The sequence below is a fragment of the Sceloporus occidentalis genome, unplaced genomic scaffold, assembly GCF_023333645.1.
Source record: "Sceloporus occidentalis isolate IW3139 unplaced genomic scaffold, rSceOcc1.0.p SCAF_193, whole genome shotgun sequence".
Taxonomy (NCBI): Eukaryota; Metazoa; Chordata; class Lepidosauria; order Squamata; family Phrynosomatidae; genus Sceloporus; species Sceloporus occidentalis.
In genome coordinates this window covers 486,788-503,291 of record NW_028317173.1, presented here as the reverse complement: position 1 = coordinate 503,291, position 16,504 = coordinate 486,788, and the positions used below count along the sequence as shown (strand labels likewise).

Genomic DNA, 16,504 nt, shown 5'->3' with positions numbered 1-16,504 from the left:
CCAAGTTTAAATTACCATAATCACCAATCAAGTGTTTTTACTTGTATATAAAATAGCTACTGTTTTACAGTGACACTTGAATTAATTGCAGTAACTATTGAAACCAGACGTCAACCGTGTTATTAATGCAATTATTTGTTAAGGACAGGTGGCGAGATTGGACTTCACTTTAGTAAAGCAGTATACTAAATAATGATACATTTTCCTATATTGGAGATATTTTTATTTTTCATGAAAATGCATGTTATTATCAGTACTTTTTTTTGGTAATAACTCTAGTCTTTGTCTGGCGGTTTACAGTTCAGCCACAAGCAAGTCACAAATGTTTCACATAAGTGAGCTGTAAATACGTCCTGATGTAAAAAGAATCGTGAAAAATATTTAGACTCAAATCATATGATTTATAAGTGATGGTATGCCCTGACTTGATATAAATCCACTGCCATATGTTAGAGTTTAGGTAAAAAGTGAACACTTCTACCCATTTCATTGAAGATAAAGAGCTCAGAATTCTTTCATGCATTGTGAATAGTCTACCTAATTTAATTTGAATTGTATCCTAACCTTCACTTCCCCTGTGCTTCCTTACCTCATTCAGGGCATTCTGACTTCAGTTAATTCACTAACAATCGCAGCTGGTCCTTCTCATTTCCCCTTTCTTAAACACATTGTCCTGAAGAACGTCTGTGGAACTATGTGCTCCCAGCTACACCACCATTGTCCTCCCCAATTAACCTACTGCTGAGTTGGCTGGTCATTCTCCATCCATTTCCCTACACATCCTCCTGTTATTAGACTCTTGATTCTCTTTTTAATAAACTCCATTTAGGCCGGCCAAGGTAAGAACGTTAATATTTCAAATTCTAAATACAAAAGCTTTTTTAATTTATTTTTTTTACCTTGTTGCACACCTTCAAATAAACTGACTTTGGATTGTAAATCCTCAATGTTCAACTATTAGTCTTCAAGATATCATTATTAAATTAACCCCTTGTTGTATTGGGAACCACTTCTCTCTAGATCTATGAATAGGCGGACCATGCTCACAGAGAAGTGCAAGGAGAAGACCTCCCTTCTCCCACAAGGGATCCATGGACAATCCTCGTCTCCCCTCTTAATCAGACAGATCATGTACAGGTGGTAAGTGGGCAATATCCAGAGATGCTGCTCCAACTTTTGTAGGGCACAGGCAGTCCACTGGTTGGTGACACGTTCTGCCTAGTCTTAGGTTTGATTTTTTTAATAAAACAATGGAAAACGTAAAGCCAAGTTGTCAGAAAGAGGGGCAAAAAAAGAGCAACAGTTCTTACAGTACATATATTCAAGGACTATACAATTGACAGACTAAAACAAACCGAGATATTGGGTATGAAGAGGATTTCATATGAAATTACAAATTATATTTAAAATACAGCAATGTTTCCAACAGCAGTGTTCTGGACATTTCAACAGATTTAAAATGAACATTATTTGTGACATTTTTAAAACAAGAACTTAGGCCTGAGCTATATAGAATCATTTTTTTTTTATTTTTTTTTTAGTATTACTAGAATGTGTCTCTGAGCATTTACTGACCATAAGAAAAACGTGTAAAAAATCTGAATATAAAATAGTGAAAAAATATGAAATGTGTTTAAAAACCTCAGTAAAAAAAATGGGGAAAAAGTAGAATATATTAACAGGTAAATCAAATTTGTGCACGGCCCCAACTTCATTAACTATCCCACAGAGACAGTATTCCATGTACACAGCTCATGCCTATTATCCTGTGAGTGAAAGAAATTCCATGCCTGGACAGAGTTAAAAACTAGAGGATTACTTGCATTTTCCAATAAACCTATAGAAATAGGAAGAGGTGTGCACTTTGCCAAAAGGCTTAGATGTAAATCAGTACCAGTGTGGGGTAAAAGGCGTGGGCTTGGAAGGCAAGACAGAATTTCGACTTGATTCACCAAAAGTGTGTTTGTGTAAAAGGAAGAGTGAGAATGAGACAAGCAGACAGATGGAGGCAGACAGGTTTCACTGCATTATGAAGACAAACACATTTGAGTTTCCCTTAAAATAAACCTTTGGAAAGCCCTGTACAAAGCACATGAGAGGGCTGGCAAGGGGGGCAGGGACTACTCTCATCTGAACATTCTAGGCCACCACCTAAATCTTTTTTGTGCCCTTCTTGCAATTCCACAAGTCTCCACTGGGGTAGCCTAGAATAACAAGGACTTTTACATTTAAATGAATGGATTCTGTATCCCTTTTGTTTATTAATGTATTGATTTCTCTTTGAAACACACATGATGTTAGCAACTACTTAAAAAGAATAATAATAATAATTGCTGCAATAAATATTCCGTATTGTTGCGGTCTTTTACACATCACATTATGAAAGTATACTGTGAAATATTTCTTATTTATATCCTTTATAAGAAGCAGAATAGTCATTAACTGACCTTCTCTCTTCTAAATGGCTAAAATTACTATTATTTATTTAACATGGGAGAAATTGGACTTTTATGACAGTATTTTATAGAGGTAGGAAATGGATATGGAGTCTTTAGTCGAAGTTGATACCTTTTATTGGGTCAACGTAGAAATAGATTAAGAATCAAATACCCTTTCAGTACCTAAGACGTTTCTTCTTAAAACGGAAGGATTGGTTTCAAGAAGAGAACTCTGATAGATAATTCCATCAGAAGAAGAGATCTCTGAGGTCTGAAACTCGTATGTAACTTGAGTTACATAAAGAGTCCACTATAGAGAAGGGTAAACTGGAAAAGGAAGCGTCAGGCTAAGTCAGGTGTGGGGTTTAGCCAAGTTCCGCTTGGCAGGTCATGGCCATTAACAATAAAAGAACACCTTGCCACCGGAAATGGAAGTTCTGCTCAACGCCAGTTCTAGCTCTGCTCTTATCCGCACTCTTCCTTAAACACCAAGGCCGCTCAGCCCAAGCATTTTAGGATACCCAGTGGAGCTTTCTCGCCCTACCTTTAGAAAAGGGATACACACATTAAATTAGGTTATTGACACTGTGGCTTTTTTTCCATGTTAAAATGCTTTCAAGTCAACCCGATTAAGGTAATCCAGTACAGTGATGCAATTTGTAAAGACATGATGTTTTTTTCTCTTTCTTATATTTTGTGCAGAAGTACAGTCTCTCGTTTCTTCAGAAAGAAGCTTTAATCTATTACCAAAATGGGAAAAAAAAAATTTATAAGAGAAAAGGGCGTGAGAGACAAGTCTTTGAGAACTACCCAGGAGATACAGAGCCTGCTGACCTATAGAATGCTTCAGATTGAAGTTAAATACAATTTAATAGCACAAATTCCTGAAATTCAGGACATAATCCAGAGTCTTTGTATCTTTGATGATAATGATTGCCATGAGAAGTCAATGCCAGTTATTTCAGGCTAATTAGTTGAGATGTCCTGGGTGGACATGATGTTTTTTTTCGCAGAAAGCTATTCAAAGCGATACCGATAAAATCTTCATCTTAAATGTACATGAAACGGTATCGCAATAAATTGTCTAATGGATTGAGAGATACACCATGAGGAGTATCGGTGGCTTTGAATTTGCTTGATGAATCATATAAAAATCTTCTGGAAAGGGAAGTTATAAGAACAAAAAGATAATGTATCTAGAAGATAATGTAGAGCTTTAAGCTATTTCGGGATATAAAATGACATGGCTTCTTTAGACTCAAATTATTACGTCTTTCTCCATATTGCCTAAAGGACCCCTATGATCTAACAGAGATTTCACTCACTACCTTGTACATCACAAAATAGAAGGATTGCAGGATTTCCTACTGTACAAAGGGTAGCTCCCTTTCGGGAGGAGCAGGGCTAACCACAGATGGAGGCGGAGTTAGATATATGTATGGGTGGGGCTAGCATTGTGAAAGGTTGGGGATTGCTCCAAACAGCATTATGGTGGGAAGTCGGGGTCAAAGTTGGCAGGGGAGTTGGAATGGCCAAACACCGCACCCTTGCCCGGAATGCTAGGGAACTGACCTGGAGACTCTAGGTCAAACCTGGGAGTATTCCTAGATATGGTTATAAACCAATTCTGTGGAGCAGGTTCTGAATGTAGATATAAACACTACTTCTGTTTTATTAGGCTGAGTTAAATAACCATATCTGAGTCCAGGACCGTTAACCTCTCGTGACATCAATCAGTAGCTAATAGTGTCTCATACTATTCTTAAAACACCAGACTTATTCCTGACCATCAAGATTTGCAGCTCCATCCTTTAACATTCCTTTTAAAATTACCCCGGTTCCCAAAAAGCTCTAGTTTACAAAAATACATATTAATTTCTTCATAAAACAGGTAAGATCGAGCAGTTTACCAATTGTTGTATTCTCTCCCTCCACTGAAATACTTTTCATTCATTCTCCTCTTCCTAAACAGAAGAACAATTGAAAAGGCAGCAGGAAGAAAAAAATAAATAAATCTTAGTCTCAACTGTAACAATCACGTTGGGTATTGACTGTCTTCCGGAGAATAACGTAACTGCTTCTCCACTCCACTTGCCTTCAGCAAACAGTTTTGAAGTTTGGGAGCCTAAGCACTTATGGTCATTTACAGCTTACATCTCAGTAAATCCAGAAGGTGTTTGTTGAAAAAAAAAAAGGACTACCAAAGCATCTTAATCTTCCTGCTCATTCATGCTCTCTATAATGTACTTTCAGGCCTCTGCTGAGAGCCTGCCCTGAAACTAGGTCTGATAAATTAGTCTGGAGAGAAACAAGGCAGATTCTGCTTGTAAAAGGTCGTTTCAACTTTGTTCTGGGTGAAGGTTTATCTTGACGGCAGCTGTGACAGACAATGCCCTGGTTCTAAATGGCTGGAAATCCTTGGTCTGCTTATGAGAGTACCGCGTTCATAATGCAGAATTAACTCCGCTAAGATCTAAACAGAAAGAAAGGGATATAGATTTTATGCAAAGAATGAGTTCGGAAGGATGGCACCGTAATTAATATAATTTAGCTGTAATTTTCATATGTCGCTGTGACATGAATAGTATATAATAAGCATGGATTATAGTTCAGCATGAATCCCTAATATGATCTAGTCTGATAAGATTGTTTACATCCTTAACCCTTTCAGTGGGTCAGAATAGATTTCTTTCCATTTTTCATAGTTTTGGTTTTACGTTTAGGTGACAGTCTTATAAAGAACTTATGGTTTAAGAATTTTTTCGGGAGAATTTAATCTATTATATGCTATGATAGAATGGCAAAAAATTAAATGAAATATTTTTCATGGTTAATTCCCAATATATGCAAAACCAAATAACAAAAGTAAGAAAATGTGTGTTTGTACATACAGGAAGATTGCACATGCAGCCCAGGACTACAACTCTGATCACTCTCATCATCTTTCTTGCTGAACGAGATATGACTTGCACTGCACAAATGCTCATAAGCTTGTTTTTTTATGTGCTTGTGCTCTCTAAGGGTTAAAGATGTACAGCAGGTTGGTACTGTATATATATATGGACACTTTTGCGCCCCTGCTTTTTGGCATTCAGGGGTTGTCAGAAACCGGTTACTTAGCCTGTTAATTCATACATATATGGCTATGAGCATTTAAAATGTATTTATTAACCCGTGAAAATAACAGATTGTGAACATAAGGGGCCACAGAGGGCTAATCTATCAGTTCATATAAAAGCTATGATTATGAAACAGAACAAGCAGAAGTAAAACATTTTGCTATATAAAAGTATCCCAGTTACGGCCATACAACTAAATCAGATAAACTTTTTTTAACTTAAGAGCATTCGTGTTGTACCATAAATGCTGGTCTGGTTGGTCGATCTTATCATCGGGAGACTTGTTAAGGTCCTACTGTATGCATGTTTGCGGTCTAGGCTAATGCATACGCTGAAGTAGCTTTTCAGGTTTTTCCATATTTACCTGTATGATTTTATGCTGAGAGCTACTTTTATATCTGATATTATCTACCATGTGGGTTTTTAGGAATTTTATTGCAATGTAGGGAGAAGTGGCTATAGCCTTCCGTTTTAAAAATATAAAATAAAAACAATTCGTAAACGAAGTTTTTTTTACCATTTTCAGAAAAGAATCTCACATTTCAGGCAATTTTTAGCACACCATCAAACAATAATAACAATAAGGATGCCCATATTTCTACTTCAGTTATGTAACTCACTTAAGGAGTCAGGATGATGTCATGAGATTGGCTAAAGATCTGGCTGACTAAGCATGCTTGGAGTTACAATCCACAGCCACAAGAAAACTATACCCAATTTAAGTTTTCGTTATATGATACATGCCTATTAAATTTCCTGTGTGATGTTTACTAAAGCGATATACTATATTTATTCTTAAAAAACCCCCATCAAATTGTTTGTATCTGAGGATTTGATCAAATACTTAGGCATATTTTTGGATTTAAAAAAAACAGTAATATCCATTAAAACCAAAAATACCTGAAGTATCAACGTTCTATGTTCTATACTGAGTTCCGGGTTATGACATCATATCCCAACATACTGCATTTTAAGGACGTGCGGTGACCACAGAGCCTGTGCCGGCTATTTACAGTGCTCCATAGTGTTTTAGCCAGATCAATAGTTTGACCTTAAGTAGCAGAGGGGCTACATAATGGCCCTAGGACAGAAAATGGCACTTTACTTCATTTTATCCACAAGCCTATGAATCTATTGTCATACAAACATAACACAGGAGAAAAAAAGAGATCAAACTCCTTACAAGATTCACGGTAACAGACATGCCTAAGATATAAATATTATGAATTTACGCTTTAAAACATACTATAGAAATTTAGTACAAGCAAGTATTCAAATACTTTAATTAGACGTTTAAGTATTTTCTAAAAAAAAAAAACTAAAAAAAAAACCCCTCTATGTATATAAATATTCAGCAGCACTTCAATTAGCCTTGTGCTTCCAAATAGGACAATGCTTTTAATTTTTAAAGCACGTTGAAACAGCCTTTAGTGCTGTGGCTCTTTGGTGTGTATATAAAAATGGAGCTTTTTGCACATAGCACAGACCTAGCCTTTGTTTGTTCATCTCACTCCAAGGTGCATGCCTGTGATCAATGCAAACACATTAAACTTTTTTTTTTTTTTTTAGAGAACATCATTACCTGCTTGGAACTTGATTAAACTCGCCAGATACCACTTATCCAGGTGTCTACAAGTGATTCTCATATGTTTATTTTTCAGAGAGAATTCCAAATGCTGGAAGGGAATTAAATATTTGTAAGGATGTATTGGCTCAGTTCGTAAAAAAATAAAATAATAATAATAATAAAAAAAAATGTTTGGTTTTTTTTTATTTTATTTTTTTACTTAGATATTATTTTGATGATCTTGGCACCTAAATTTTTAAGGAAAATGGACCTGCTTAACTCTGAGTCCAAATTGTTACGTGATGCACTATGTTATGTTCTGATTGCCTACTATACAGCACAATAAGTAATAGCTCAGAACTTCCAAGAATAGGATCATGGTGAGCTACCCGGAGCGCTCTTTTTTCTGATGAGTGGCTTTGTGAAGGGGCAAGGCTACCGCATGTAGCCCCAGATGGCCTTTACTGAGTTAACATTATGAAGGGAGTGGGTGGGAGTAGAGTGGGGAAGGAGTGGTGAGTGTGTGGGGAAGGGGTGATAAGTGGGTGGGGAAGGGGTGGTAAGTGGGTGGGGAAAGGGTGGTAAGTGGGTGGAGAGTAGGAGTGACCAAACACCACTCCCCTGCCTTGAGAATTAAAAAAGTGACCCATAGACTCAGCAAAGCTTCACCCGGAGACTCTGGGTCAAACCTGGAAACTTCCCAGCTATGAGAAATCGTCACACCAAGATAGACGCCTGTAGGTTAAGGACATAAATAAAAGGAGGGTAATTTATTGATAACATATTCCTATCTATATGTAAGAGTGTTTTTAGTTTATTTCGAATTATTAAACAGCCAAGTAACCAAGGTTAGTGCGACATGATTCACACAGTGGTCACTAAGAGATGAGGAATTCCTAATGCCTATGAGTGACTTAAATATAGTCTTCCTGTGTGCTCCTTCAATCTTTTTCTGTTTTCACAATTTCTACGTTTGTTTTTATCCAGATCTGGGGTTATTTCCAAGTACAGTCATTCTTCCTAGGGAGGAAGATGATAAAACACTTTTAAAAGGACTTGGTATGCACTGATGACTCCTAAAATACGAATAGAAAATATTTATTTCCTTCTGTCTTGAGTGAGTAAGAAGGATCTATTTAAAGTCTAAGAACTCATCTCCATTACTCCTGACTTATTCCCGCTTATGGAAATAATATTATGATTTAACTGTGGAACTCTTACTCATATTTTCATAGAGGTATTTCTGTTCTGTCTGCAGGCAAAACATCTCATTAACCTCTTTACAACTCTTTCTAAAGTTTCCAACCTAAACGGAAATATCCCACAATCTTTTTTTTTTTTTTAACGGTGCCACTAAAACAGTCCCTAATAATCGTTGCTAGTTTTAATGAAATACTGTTTTTGACTAATTTTATAATTTCAATATTTAGAATGTTGATTTTTTTGTCTCCGTCCTTCTAGATAAAACTGATAAGATTTTATCTGACTGCGCTTCAACCTTAAGGACAATCATTTAACTAAATAGGTCTTGTGAGCGTCCAAAGCAAAACTATTACCGTCAATAAAAAATTCATACTCCGACGTTAGAAGTGTTATTTATTTAAAGTTTTTAGATTAGTTAAAAATTTTAAGCAATATCAAAAAAATGGATAAAAAAATGCTTGGTTTTTGTCACATCTCCACTTCCTTTGTAAAAAGTACTCCATTCTTATTTCTTTCTTTATATCTTTATCTCTTTTTCTTTCTTTCTTTCTTGCTCTTTTTTCTCTCTTTCCTTTTTTCTTTTTTCTCCTTGCTCTGAACCCTTCCAACTGCCTGATGTTGAATGAATTATAGCATATAGACCCATTCATTCTGAGGCAGTAATTTTCTCTTAGTTGTCAATGACTGCCATCTTTTAATTAGCAAAATAAACAGTGCTATGATAAATGCCATTATTTACTCAAGAAATGATCAAAATCATTGGTTTTTTTTGCTCCACGGGGGCAATAAACTGAAAATGTTGTGTGATTTATTCAAGACCCTTTGACTCTGTGTGTACTGTGTCAGCAGGCAGGCATGCATAAATTCAATCACATTTCACAAAATAAAAAAGGCCTCTTTAATGTGGATGCATCTTTTCTTAACATATTACACACCCGAAGCCATTTCGAAAAATTTCATTTACGGAGTAACAGGGATCCAATGATTATTTCCAAATGATTTCCTTTTAGAAAAAAAAAAGAAATATAAAACAATAATATTCTATTAAATCTGAGCAGGTCTGGTAAAGTAATAATTTTCAAGGTATATTCTATATATTTATTATTAAGATTTATCTAAAATCATCTCATTTTGTTTCAATGGACATTAATATTAATCAGTTGATAATTAAAAGCTAATAATACAAAGATGAAATAAAATATATAAAAAACTATTTATAATAAGAAATAATAATAAATAATATATTTTTTTTTAGTAAAATCTGAACAAGCATTAATTAAAAATAATTTTGAGGTCCAAGATTTCGAAATTTGTGATTGTTCTGGTGGACAAGTCTGGGAGATTTTATTAACAAATAAACATTTCTTGTTTCTATGAAAAGAGAAACTATAGCATTTTCTTTTCTCTCTGGAAAACCTGTCAAATTTGCCCCTCTCTTTGGGACTGTCTTTTCGCAACAAGTCGTATATTAGGTCTATTGCGGACAAGTTTCAAATTCAGATAGTAAATTCTGAAATGACGAAAAGTAATTAATTTACGATTAATTTGGCTTTGAAGGCTCAGCTGGTATTTGCAGAAATATTTATTAAAAATAAAACGGAACGATAAAGATCAACAGTATTTTTTCTCTATTTTTGGAAAATGGCAGACAGCGCTTACATTTTAATAATTAATCTAATGGTATGTTTTAAGTTGGTTAGGTTTCAAGATGCATTTTTTTTTATTTTACATATGCAGAAAGAGGGCTTTAAGATAAAGGATGAGGCACAAAGCAAGCAATCTATCTAAATGAAATGTGAATGCAAGGCCAAAATGATAATGATTGGGTGGGTCCGTGATTGTGTTTGAGGACGTTAGCGCAAGGGCAAATAATTCTAACTACTGTTATAAAAGGTAGCTGTCAGGTCAGGATCAGAGAACAAAGAAATGCCACAAAACATGAGGAACACCATGGAGAGAGAAAGTATTCTCACGTACACCAAAAATAAATATTATAACAAAGTCAACATAATGGCAAATAACAGAAACTACCCGTACCAGGCTTGAGGTTCAATGACTAATAGAGATATGGAACATTACTTTAAAATAAAAAGGTAAATATAGCCGTGTATTAGGATAAGATACAAGGAAAGTTGTCTCAAGGTCACTCAAATGCATATTCCTTGTCCAGTTCCCTCAAAGGCGATTAACGCAGAGTGACGTAGCCTGGCCTAGGCTGACTAGGCCTAGGGGAAGAGGTTCAGGGGGATGGCAGCCTTTCTACTCCATACAGGGAGCCTCATACCCCCTATAACACCACTACTCAATGGGCCGGTTAAAAGGATATCACTGATCTCCCCAACTGGCTCATGAACACTACTGAGGTCGTCCATCGTTTGCTTCTGCGTGGTGGCGGCTGGGGGCCACTGCTCTGCGTGAGGCCTAAGGGCAAGTTCAATATTTTCATGTGAATATATTTTAGGATAAATAAATACATTTAGCGGCATTGAGCGTTATTAAGGATGGGTGGAGGAACTGGGAGAATGTTTTAGTACAGGAAACTAATTGAAATGCTTCATTTGACACCTTTTACAACAGTCGCTGATGTAAAGAATCTCTTAATTTTGAGTAAATGAGGTTAGTTATGGCACTATGTTGTAACTTTTCAAAAACCTGGACAACAATTCCAGGTAGGAATTAAGACACACTTTACGCTCTTAGTATAAAGTCGCTCTCTTTTTTTAAGAGATGGTCCTGGAGACACACAACTCAATGAACCCCAATGACTAAAATTATCTTCTGTATAGGGTTTGGTATTTCTGTGATAACTATTCAAATAAGATAGAACAATATTTTTTTTTTCACTGATAGAAATCCTTTTAAACCACAATCCTTGGTCACGATCTGTGAAGTCTTTTGAAGTTCTTTGGCAAATGTGCCGAAGGTGTTTACTCTCACTCACCTCTGCAGTGCAAACATTGAGAAGTCACTTGTATCTTAACTCTGAGTCATTAGAACATCCATCAGATCAAGCCTAGACAGGACCTTTGTGCAAAATGTAAATGACAAAGCTAGCGCAAGTTCATTTATTTTTAGTTTATTTTTATATCGTATGTATGTGATTTATATAGCTTGTGGTTTATATAGTATTAATAAAACCATATAATTCCTAGAATAGTGAAGCCTTTCAACTGCAAGATAAGTCCAGCCTACAATAGTAGGTGACCTGTAGCTCGCTAGTTCCAACTGTCGCTAACCTGAAGCTCCATGGATGCTTAACCGGTTGGGTGATCTTCATGTGAGTTTCAGTTAAATGACAGAGGGCTGCTGATTTGTACATGTTTTATAAAGAAATGTAGATAATATTTCCTATGGCTTCAGTAGACCACCAAGTCAACTAGAGCTGACAACTTTATATACAGATGGAGATGCCATCAGTATTACATCATACATCTGCCTATCCTATGAATGCATACTGCCAAACCCCCCCTCAAAAAAACAGGCATTGTTTTATCCAGTTATTATTATGCAATTGAGAAGAAAGTGGCCTATGTCCTATGATGGGGCTCACATCATGTGGCGCCCTGACCATTCCAGAAAGATGTTTCCAAAATACCTGGAGGAAGAAAAGATAAGTACCTCTTACATAGTTATGGGGGAACTTTTTATTTCCAACACCAGTACATGATTGTGATGACTTGTGTTGAATTCATGATGCATTGTGAATGAACAACCTTAGTGAGCTTCTCGCCCAAATAGAGCCTTAAAAAGTGAGTAGTTTTTTTTATGGATAGAGCTTGAAGTTGAAATGGCCACCTGTTCTATAAACACCTGTAAATAACTTATAATATAAAACCGTCTCTAAGTAGTGGAAAGAAATGATCATCCCATGATCCCGAGATGCGTTATGAATACACATTAGATTGAATTCTAGCTAATTTTAGTATAGAGTGTAGCTTCGTACCAAAAAACTGTTTTCAGGATATGAAATAAAATATTACTGTGTTGCAGGTTAGTTTTTATTCCTTCTATTTTTACAATATAGGATACGCACTTGAAAATGACAAAGAGAATATTATATGATTTAAATTCTTTAGTAGCGGAATGGAATAATCCATCAAGAAAATCTATTTGAATTATTGACTTGATTTTAAATGAATGTTGCATAAAGGTCAGTATATTTACAGTTTGATCAGTGGTCAGATGGGCAGCACTGAGTATTTTAATTTAATCTTTTAAGTGCTTAATGTGAAACGCACCTTGTATGTCACCCTTTCTTATGCCTTGGAACGCCATGAGTTTTTGGGGGTTTACCCCAAACGCAGATTCTCAGATTTAATGGACAGATATTGAAGATATTCTGTGTTTTTCATGCACAGAAGTTAAATAAGGACCCAGTTACTAAATCTTTAGATTTAAGGATGGGTCATTAAAGGGTCTCAAGGCTCATCATTTCACAAAGTACTCATTTTAGTATTGTACTCAAATTGTGCATTCATGTAACTACAAGGGGCTCATGTATCAAAAGATCACGTTTGTCTTGGATTTTCTAATCGTCACAACCTGATCCTCCGTTGGTATTTTACATATTATTATAGCTAAAAGCATGAAGATAATTTATTTCCAATTGTGGGTACCCATTGATTTGACATTTTCTCTTTACTTTAAATTATGACACGCGTCATACGCATTTCACAGCCTGCACTAAAGATTAGAAAAAAAAAATAGCAACAAAAAAGATGAGTTTTATTCACACAGGTTTTATAGAGGTATAACAAGTGCATCATCTAACCATGAAATGACTGTAATGAGTTTTAAGTAAATAGTTTGTATTGTAATACATATATAAATGGGAAAGGTAGGGGCATTGAATGAGAAATCCCCCAGGCTAAGCATCTTTCCGCTGAGATACCGGGAGAATAAATTGTGTATACTGCTCATGCCTCGGTACGAATAACAGTTTTGCGTGAACCTGGTCTTTAAAATGGTAAACATCAATCAAACGCACAGGCATTTAAATTTTAGATTACCTGTGATGCTAAAGTTAACAGTTTCAGTGCAAGGACCCAGCTAGACAAAAGTCTTTCGGACGGCAATGGGAATATAGTCATGGACGTCTATCACATTTTTATTTTCACATATATTGTGCTAATGTTTAATTGTTCCCTTTTCTGGACGAATCAGTTATTTTACTTTGTACATTAAAATATTTATACTATTGCAAATGGAATGGTTAAGTACATTTTAGGTTTTCACAGAACTTAATAAGGATCTATACAGGGCCGGCCCGACAATGGAGCCGAGTGGGGCAACCGCCCCAAGCCCTTTTTTTTTTTTTTTTTTTTTAAAGTGAAAGAGAGAGAAAGGGGCGCCGAGTGGTTTTCGCTTACCAAGCTGTCAGTACCCGCTCGGCGCCCCTCTCTCTCTCCTCTGCGGCGAGTCCTCCTGTTCGGTCTCGGTGCCGGCTTGTAATGCTGAGTGCCGGAAGATTTCCTCATTTCCGGCATTACAAGCCGGCACCGAGACCGAACAGGGAGACTCACTGCAGGACTGCTGAAAGGTAAGTACAAGGGGGGGGCGGCAGGGACGGAGGGAGAGGAAGGGTAGATAATGGGGGGGGCGGCAGGGACGGAGGGAGAGGAAGGGTAGATAAGTGGGGGGGGCATTTTAAAATTCGCCCCAGGCGGCATTTTGCCTTGGGCCGGCCCTGGATCTATAGGAATACTAAATAAAAATAAGTTTATAATAATGAATGATATAAAAGCATACAAGAGTGATTTCATTGGAAGTTTAGGTCCTTGGTATTTGTAGTATGTTTTATAAAATCATTTTAGAACCTAATGTTATAACTACTGCAGATCCGATGGGTTAGATTTTGAAACTGTTGATAAATGAAATAAAATATTGACATATTAGAACATATTGCAGAACTTGTATCAAGCGTTATGACAAACCTTAACATGTTTTCTGAACACCACAATATAATTACAAGACATAAATATCAAGCCGGAATAAACCGACTCCCACCCATATCCTTCAGCTTTGGGCCATTTTCTGCCGAGTTAACTTTTCTAAAACCATAATAGAGAAGACAAAAGCTGCGATTAATTAGGCAGAGATTTGACTTACTTCCCATCCTAGATTGGATTCCTTTAATGTGGTCTTTTGCATCATGATGTATGGCCCAAGTCTTTCACCCACTTCAAGCTTCTTTTTGGCCCATATACCCAGACCAGCTCCTGGAGTCGAAGATTCTCTGAGTTCAAAGTCAGGTGGGATTGGAATGTCATCTGGAATGTATACAGGAGCTTCGTAAGGTGAACCTTCCTTTGGGGTAAAGTCTTCACTGTTTGGAAATGGAGAGGGAGGTCCTACAGGAATGGGTGACATGATGCTGTCCTCGGTTTCTTCTTCTGCACTTTCACCAGCAAGGAGATCCGAGTCTGGCTCATACATATTATTTACAAGGTCACTGTCACCTAAAAGAGAAAGGGACACAATTGTATTTAGGTACATTTTGTGGTTATTTCAGTATCACATGAACTTTTTTCAGCCCTACTATATAACTGTAGCTCTCGATAACCTGCCAGATGCCAACTAAGGCTCTGTAATCACAGCACCGGCACAAGTATACCTGCTCCCACTAGACCACCAGGAACAGAGGTCAGGGTATGGGGCTCTTGGGACATGTGGGACATCCACCTTAGATACAGAACTGATCCCCATACTGTTCCAGGGCCCTGACAGTTTTTTGCCCCAGTTCCACATCATCCTGGAATTTGTTGAATGATCCTCAACCTTTAAGTGGACATTTAAATCAGCCTCCTTTAATTGTTCAATAAGGCTGCCTATGCAGCATTTAAAAGACAAACAGTTGTGTTGCCCATGAGAGAATGATGAGTAGATAGAGAGATTTAGTGAAGTGCAATTTGTATGTATTTTACTGTAACTTGCAATCCCAACACAGGCCTACAATCACTGTTAACCAGGCTGCCATTATGGCTGGAGTGTTTCTAATCACTGCTTCAAAACTTGTTCTGAGGTTATGCCAAGAACATGACTTTTTATGATTTTGGAAATCCTTGCAACACAACAGTATGTTATTTTCTTGTGTTATAAACCTGCATTTCATGACTTTGGTTACACAGCTGAGAGGTATGGGTTAATGATTTTACTAATGGCTCCACTACATGAAAGCAGGCTGTATGTATGCATCAATGTATATATCAATGTATACATATATTTATATATATATATATATACATATATATATATGTATATATATATATATGTGTGTGTGTGTGTCTGTGTGTGCATTTATATATCATTCTAGCTTTGGCCTTGTGTTGAGCTCAGAATAAATTAAAAAAGGCTTGCCAATAACTAAATTGGCAGAAAGACTCACACGAAGAGTAGAATTTCATTTATGCCCCCACCCCTGTTACCCGTCACACTATTTTCATTACAAAATGCAATAAATGCTCGTTTTCATAGACTGATGATGTTAAGTCCCCTTAGAATAGTGGCGTATCGGCTGATATGTATAGTTTCTGCTGAAAGAATGAATATCACTGTGTTCTGTCACTCTAGACATTCAAAGTAAAAGCCCATTAGAACTGTCTATTAATGCAGAGGTGATTGGGATTCTGCTTGCATTCCTGCTCAAGATTCTACGAAGAATGTGAAACAAAACACAGCTCTCCGACTCTACGAGAGGTTGGGACAGTGTAAGGGACAGATTTGTCTTCTTTCAAACACAGAGGCAGCATGACTGCCCTCATACTGAACAGTAGTTTCCACTATGATAACAAGAACAACAACTGCTTCATTGTGGGGCGAGAGAAACGGAGAGGACTCCCATGGTGTATATTAATGATTGACCTCTGATGTAATCCAAGTGAGGATAGCACCCAGCAAAAATTGCAGTTTTCACTTGTACAAAGATTTTTTTTTTTTGCATGCGTGCCAAGTTGGAAACAGAAACTTTCATGGGACTTAGACGCAACAGCTTGTTAGCTTAACGATACACTATGTGCCTTTTAAATGATAAAAAATAAATAAAACAACAATATATGTCATCTCTTTATAAAATACATTGGCAACGAATGTGTCCAGGCAATTTCTACACAGCCTCATAGAGGTTGCAAAATAAGCCAAAGCCTGAATATTCATTTTCAAATGTAGAGGAAATGAGGAAG

General features: G+C 36.6%; 1 protein-coding gene across 2 annotated transcripts in view; it reads right to left on the bottom strand.

The window, feature by feature from the left end:
- The window catches only part of LOC149278354 (histone-lysine N-methyltransferase PRDM16-like), a 173,192-nt gene extending 158,415 nt beyond the window's left edge, over positions 1 to 14,777 (bottom strand). Inside the window, exon 1 of one of the 2 annotated variants that reach the window (XM_089502085.1) lies at positions 14,436 to 14,777. In XM_089502085.1, the coding sequence (XP_089358211.1) occupies positions 14,436 to 14,762 (327 nt within the window). In that variant the 5' untranslated portion in view covers positions 14,763 to 14,777. The remainder of the gene's footprint in view (positions 1 to 14,435) is intronic. The other variant, XM_089502086.1, reaches the window with a different exon arrangement.
- Between the last annotated feature and the right edge of the window lie 1,727 nt (positions 14,778 to 16,504).